Below are 5,880 nucleotides of genomic sequence, written 5' to 3'. Positions count from 1 at the left end.
CTAAACATATTCAACTTCAGGACATTTATGTTAGTACACGAGGAAGAACAAGACTGCCAAGACACATAAACAGCAAATAAACAATAAAAAACAAAATGACAGAATATCATGTCAGTTTTATTTTTTTATATTTAATCTGAGGAATGTAATGGGATATATCTCTTTTCAGTGAGCTACTGTAAAGGCTTTCCTGTCTTAATAGCAGGTCAATTATAAATTAGTAACAGTTGCACCTTTGTCCCTAAAAACTCACCTCGATGTCCACGTACACCCATCAACGCAAACTTGACAGTACAAAGCAAATTCAGTTTACATTGGAGCTGGAATATTATGATTCAGTTTTATGGTAAATGGACTGGTTCTTATAGCGCTTTTCTACTCTGAGCACTTAACCTCCTTTCAAACGCCAAACGCTGCCGTATTTATTCAATTAATTCTGATTATAAGTAGAATGTACGTTAACCTGCCTTATGTATGGTTGGCTTGAAAGGTCACACCATCCCTGATGTCTATCCTCTTTAACGTTCATCATCATCATCCATTCATTCTCCTGATAATACAGCTGATGAAAACACTGTACACTTTAACTGTCATAAGGGTGGTTTATTTTAATTGTCTGTATACAGTATGAACAGGAGCCTATATTTGATATCCATATGTGTAAATCAGTGCTCCATTACAATTGCTAATCCCATACTGCAGCGTGAAGCAGACTCACCAGGATCTTTTAACCATGGCACACAATCCATCCATCTCACTTTCCCATTGCTAATCCCAGTTTGTGATCTTTTAAACCCCCAAATCCTTCTTTTAAATATACTGCAAAGATTGTACAGAATATAGAAATCCACACAGTAAACTAAAGGTACACACACTTTTTTTTTTAAACTTTATCCCTGGTACAAACCAACACATAAGTGGCAACTTTGAGGCTAGTCCTATTAATCTGCTGAACATCTGATCTGGACCAAGGGGAGGCTACAATCCCATGAAAACATTACAAGGCCAATTCTTGAAAAAAAAAAAAAAAAAATAATAATAATAATAATAATAATAACAATAAAAATAATAATACTTTTGTTAGATCTATCATACAGTAACTAATGCAGCTAATTTGTGGCAAGTGAGCAACATAATGCTTTGAAGTCCTGTTGGGTTAAACATCCTTCTGGAAATGGAACTAAGGTGCTTGCAAAATACAGCAAGCTCATTCATAGTAAATAGAAAAGCAGGTAACGTAAGCACTATACAGTTCTCAATGTTTACATAGCGTATACACACAATCTATAATATAACAGAGTAGACTATGCCATTAATCAGTAGTCATAAATATTACATTGTGCATGTTCTATTGCACATGTCAAGTGTTCGTATGACATAATAGGTATAGGTTAGTTACCTACATGTCATCTGTTTTAATACAAAGATGCAACAACACACATTTCATAGGACACTGGCTATACATTTTCACAATCCACTTGTATTTTTTTCCTTCTTCTTGGATGTTTTTCTAAATAAATCAAACCTATAATACAACAGTGATATTAAAGTGTGATAAATATTCATGCACAAACAGATGATACTACCTAAGACCTAGCATGTGAAAAGATACTGCAGCTCAAGCCAACTGCTGGAAGGGAGGACTTTTCTTTGCGCTATACTGGACATAAAATTAAACACCACAAAATGATTGATTGATTTTAAAAAAAAATTAACGAAAAGAAAACAGAAAAAACAAACAACAGAAAATGAAGGCACACGGATTGCAGAGGAGCCTACACATGTACTGGAAACAACTATCGGGACTTTCCTGCCATCTTTCTTAACAGAATCAAACGGGTACAAAACAGACGACCACATGCAACCACAGGATAAGGTTCCACACAGTATTAAACAAAATCAAGATCTTTCCACGTTTGACATTACACATCTTTCTCTTGCATTAAAAAAAAAAAAAAAGGAAAGGAGAAGAGAAGCCTAACCCCCTCTGGCGATTTACCTTTTACTCAGAGGATGAATCAAGTCTTAACATTACTGATCAAGTCTTAACATTACTGATGCTAAAACTCATAGTTAATGGGGGCATGTTCTAAAATACAAATGAGCAAGTGGAGGCTGGCACATTTCCTGCCCAGGGCTTGGCAGCAGCTCAGCTCACGGGATGCAGGGAGCTTCAGGAAAACTCTCGCCCTCTGCGGTGTGCTGGACCGTGTGCTCCTGCAGGGCTGTGAGGTCAACAAAACGCTCGCCACACCACACGCACTTAAACTGCGTCTCACGCGAGTGCACACTCTGGTGCTTGGCCAGGTGCTCACGCTGCTTGAAGCTCTTGTCGCAGTTTGCGCATTTGAAGGGCTTCTCCCCCGTGTGAACGCGGCGATGGCGTTGCAACTCGGACGAATACCTGAAGCGCTTTTCACAGTCGGGGCATTTGAGCGGCTTCTCTCGAGTCGGGTCACAGCGGTGCTGGACGAACTCTGAGGATGACACGAAACGCTTGTCGCATAGCGAGCACTTTAGCGGCTTCTCTGTGCAGTGAGAGTTCTGGTGGCGCTGCAGCGTTGAATTCTTTTTGTAACCTTTGCCGCACACATCGCACTTGTAGGGTTTCTCCACTTCGCCGCCGCATTTGTGCCGCAAAAGTTCTCCCGACTGACTGAACGACTTCTGGCAGGAGGCGCACTTAAAGAGGCTTTCCATGCCATGAACCTGCTGGTGGTACAGCAGGTGGGATGGCTGGAGAAAGCCCTTATCGCAGAGGTTGCACTTGAAAGGGCGGTCAGCTGGGTTCTTGTGAGTGCGACGGTGGCGAACGAGGGCATACTGCTGTTTGAAGCTCATCTGGCACTCCTCGCACTGGAAAGGTCGCTCCTCAGAGTGGGTGCGCTCGTGTTGTCGCAGGTCAGACGGCCGCTTAAAGCTCTTTCCACATGACCCACAGCGGAAAGGCCTCTCGCCTTCTGGCTGGCATTGATGATGCAGAAGCTCGGATGACTCCTTAAAGTGCATCTCGCACAAATTGCACTTGAAAAGGTGCTCGCCTGAATGAGCGTACATGTGCCGCACGAGGTGGGAGCGGTGTTTAAAGCTCTTCTCGCATACAGCACATTTATATGGTCTCTCTGAGCTGTGCGTACGCTGGTGGTGTGCCAGGTGTGAAGACTGACTGAAGCTTTTATCGCACGTGTCACATTTGTATGGCTTTTCGCCAGTGTGTATTCTTTCGTGACGTGTCAACTCTGACAAATGGCGAAAGGACTTGTGGCACACGGAGCACTTATATGGCCTGTCTGGTGCAGAAGCCTCAAATGCAGGAGGAGACGAGGCACTGATTGCTGCGCCTCCACCGGATGTCTCCCCGGTGGAGGGCTGCTGAGGGTTGGCAGCTGACGAGGTGGGGGTTGCGTTCCCAGAACCCGGCCGGTAGGTTTTCTCACAGATGGAACATTTCATTGGATTGTTTCCGTTGCCATGTGAGTTGTGATGCTGAGCCAAGGAGGTGAGTAATGAGAAACCCATCTTACATACACCACACACAAAAGGCTTCTGTTCCACCTGCACACACTGATGCTCTAAAAGGTCTGTCGCCTGACTGAAGATCTTCATGCACTGCGTGCACTGGAAGGATCTGTCTTGAGTTACCATACACTGGTGCTCATGGGGGTTGGCCAGGTGAGATATGTCGTGGCCACAGGCTCCGCACTTGTGCCCTCTCTCGCCCCCTACCTGCAGCGAAGGCTGCTGAGCTTGAACAGCATGCTGCTGGCCATGCTGGGGCTGCTGCAGGGAGGTGTCTGGCTGCAGGACGACTCCATACACAGCGCAACCCAGAGGGTTGTCAGTCCCTTGGGGAAGCGTGTGCACAACAGAGGGTGGAGCCACTGCATGCTGTTGCTGTTGCCACGCCTCCGTCATCTTCCACTTCGCATGCAAGGGCTCAGCACTCGGGAGATGACAGGGGAATTTCAGTCCCAAACTGAGAGAATGGTGGATGTGGTTTTCAAAAATGGTAATGAGCTCACTGACAAGAGCTCAGTGCAGTATCTCTGTTTACACGTGTCCTCTGAGACTAGGAGAGAAAACCTGTTTGGATAGAAGAACATAGATTTAAGTATGATTGGCCAGCGAACACACAAAAGGGAGTGTAAAATATTAAAGCATGCAGTTACCACAGTATGTAACACTCAATATCGACAACAATTTACAAAACTTGCTATTGGCTACAAGAAAGTAATACAAACCTGCCTGAATTTCAGGTTTAGACTGTGGTGAGGAAAAACTGAAAAATACCCCAAATTTGAGGCCTAAAACTTGACCCATACTTATACTAGAGACAGAAGTCAAAGTACTTCGTACATTTAGTTAGCTAATGCAGATGTAGAGTGCATGTATGTACTTCTCCAGAAAACCCTAAAACCCTCAGCTAAGCTAGCTTTGAGCATTACCATAACCACAATTATTTGGTTCGGTCTAATTCCTGAAACGTAACTCGGGAAATTAACAGATGAGTTTTTCCAATTACAAGTATGTTTTAAATGCAAGTGGTTTACGAGTCAAGGTTTTGTCTACTTGGTCCTGAAAATAAACGCTTTCTTACAACGTATTTCATTATTTTTTTCCCCTCGGTTCCAGGGAGTAGCTTGCTACCCGACGTTAGCTTGTCAATTGCGAAAGCTAACAGCTAACCACTAGTAACAGCTAACGACACTAAACAACTGGACTTCCTTAGCAAATAATACCGGTTTTCTTTCACTAGAAAACCACTCTAACTTCCCATATTTCTTGGTCATAAACTGCATATCGTGTCGTAAGTCAAACATTGCAAAAGCGACTCAAGTACCACGGGCTTTAAGCTATATTTTTTGGCTTCAAAATGCCGCTTCATGACAGGCCACAATAGCGTTTATACTGGTCTAACATTTGATATGAACCTTCACTGTATGCAGGACCCATATCAAACTAGGCCTCCCCGAAGCTGCGGGAGGAAATCCGCCTCCTGCAGCGGAGTCTCGCACGTTTGCAAAGAAAAAAAATCGCATTCAGAAAAAAATGAATTCACGATAACTTACTTGAGCTGCTTAGCATTGCTTTTCACGGCCGTCTTCGGCCTCTGGTCGAAAACCGTCGGTGTTTTCTGGACTCGGAGGACCAGCGGTGGTAGGGATGCGGTTGAAGCCGGACGCCATCCTCTAGCAGACGGACGGACACCGGAAACCGCCACGCAGCGAGCTGTCGTCGCTGTTACTGCGATACTATGTTAGAGAAGCACCGAGGAACCAAAACGAGCTCCGGTGGAGATAAAATAACTCTCGCTGATTGTTGGAAGAGTTTACAATCCACCACAAAGCTAAAAGGTGTTGTTAACGTATCAGAAAGTCTACTTCCTCGTTTTGACAGTAGGGGGAGTGTTTCAACTGTGTACTCTGTCTCATCAGCTCTGTCGTGTACACCATGAACCCCCACAGTCTCAACTGATACCATCGTTTTCAACCGACAGACAAAACCGCACAAGTTAGGTGAAATTCTCAGCAGCGATACTTTTGTCTAATATAAAGCTCATTTCACTTAATGTCTTCCCCAAAAAAGCACCGTTGCCCAAAATCAATGTTAAAGGCAACAATTTTAATAACAATGTATTCATATTTTTCAACATTGTTGATATTGTTCACTCACCAACAGGAAGAACATGTTTCTGTGTGTCACAGGAAGCGAGAGGCAGCCTTCCTTTTTTTACATTCTACATTTTCTCAAGTATTTTTAAAAATTAGAATCCACAGTTTTATTTCTAACGTGGGGGAAAAACCTGTCTGTCTGGATAGATAAATAGACAGATGGGAGAAGCATTCTGTTTATTTAGTAAAATATGCTCTTTATTACCAC

The 5,880-nt window shown here is 43.5% G+C and overlaps 1 protein-coding gene across 1 annotated transcript; it reads right to left on the bottom strand.

Moving 5' to 3' along the window:
* Positions 1 to 588: 588 nt before the first annotated feature.
* Positions 589 to 5,610, bottom strand: znf319a (zinc finger protein 319a). Its single transcript, XM_085408558.1, has 2 exons — positions 5,070 to 5,610; positions 589 to 4,083 (listed from the first exon to the last, which is right to left on the bottom strand). The coding sequence occupies exon 2, from the start codon at positions 3,913 to 3,915 to the stop codon at positions 2,155 to 2,157; it is 1,761 nt and encodes a 586-aa protein (XP_085264684.1). The 5' UTR covers positions 3,916 to 4,083; positions 5,070 to 5,610; the 3' UTR covers positions 589 to 2,154.
* Positions 5,611 to 5,880: the final 270 nt, after the last annotated feature.

The sequence above is a fragment of the Rhamphochromis longiceps genome, linkage group LG1, assembly GCF_057381845.1.
Source record: "Rhamphochromis longiceps isolate RC_006_pf linkage group LG1, R_longiceps_female_GT1.1, whole genome shotgun sequence".
In the NCBI taxonomy this organism is placed as follows: Eukaryota; Metazoa; Chordata; class Actinopteri; order Cichliformes; family Cichlidae; genus Rhamphochromis; species Rhamphochromis longiceps.
This window is presented reverse-complemented; position numbering and strand designations above follow the sequence as displayed.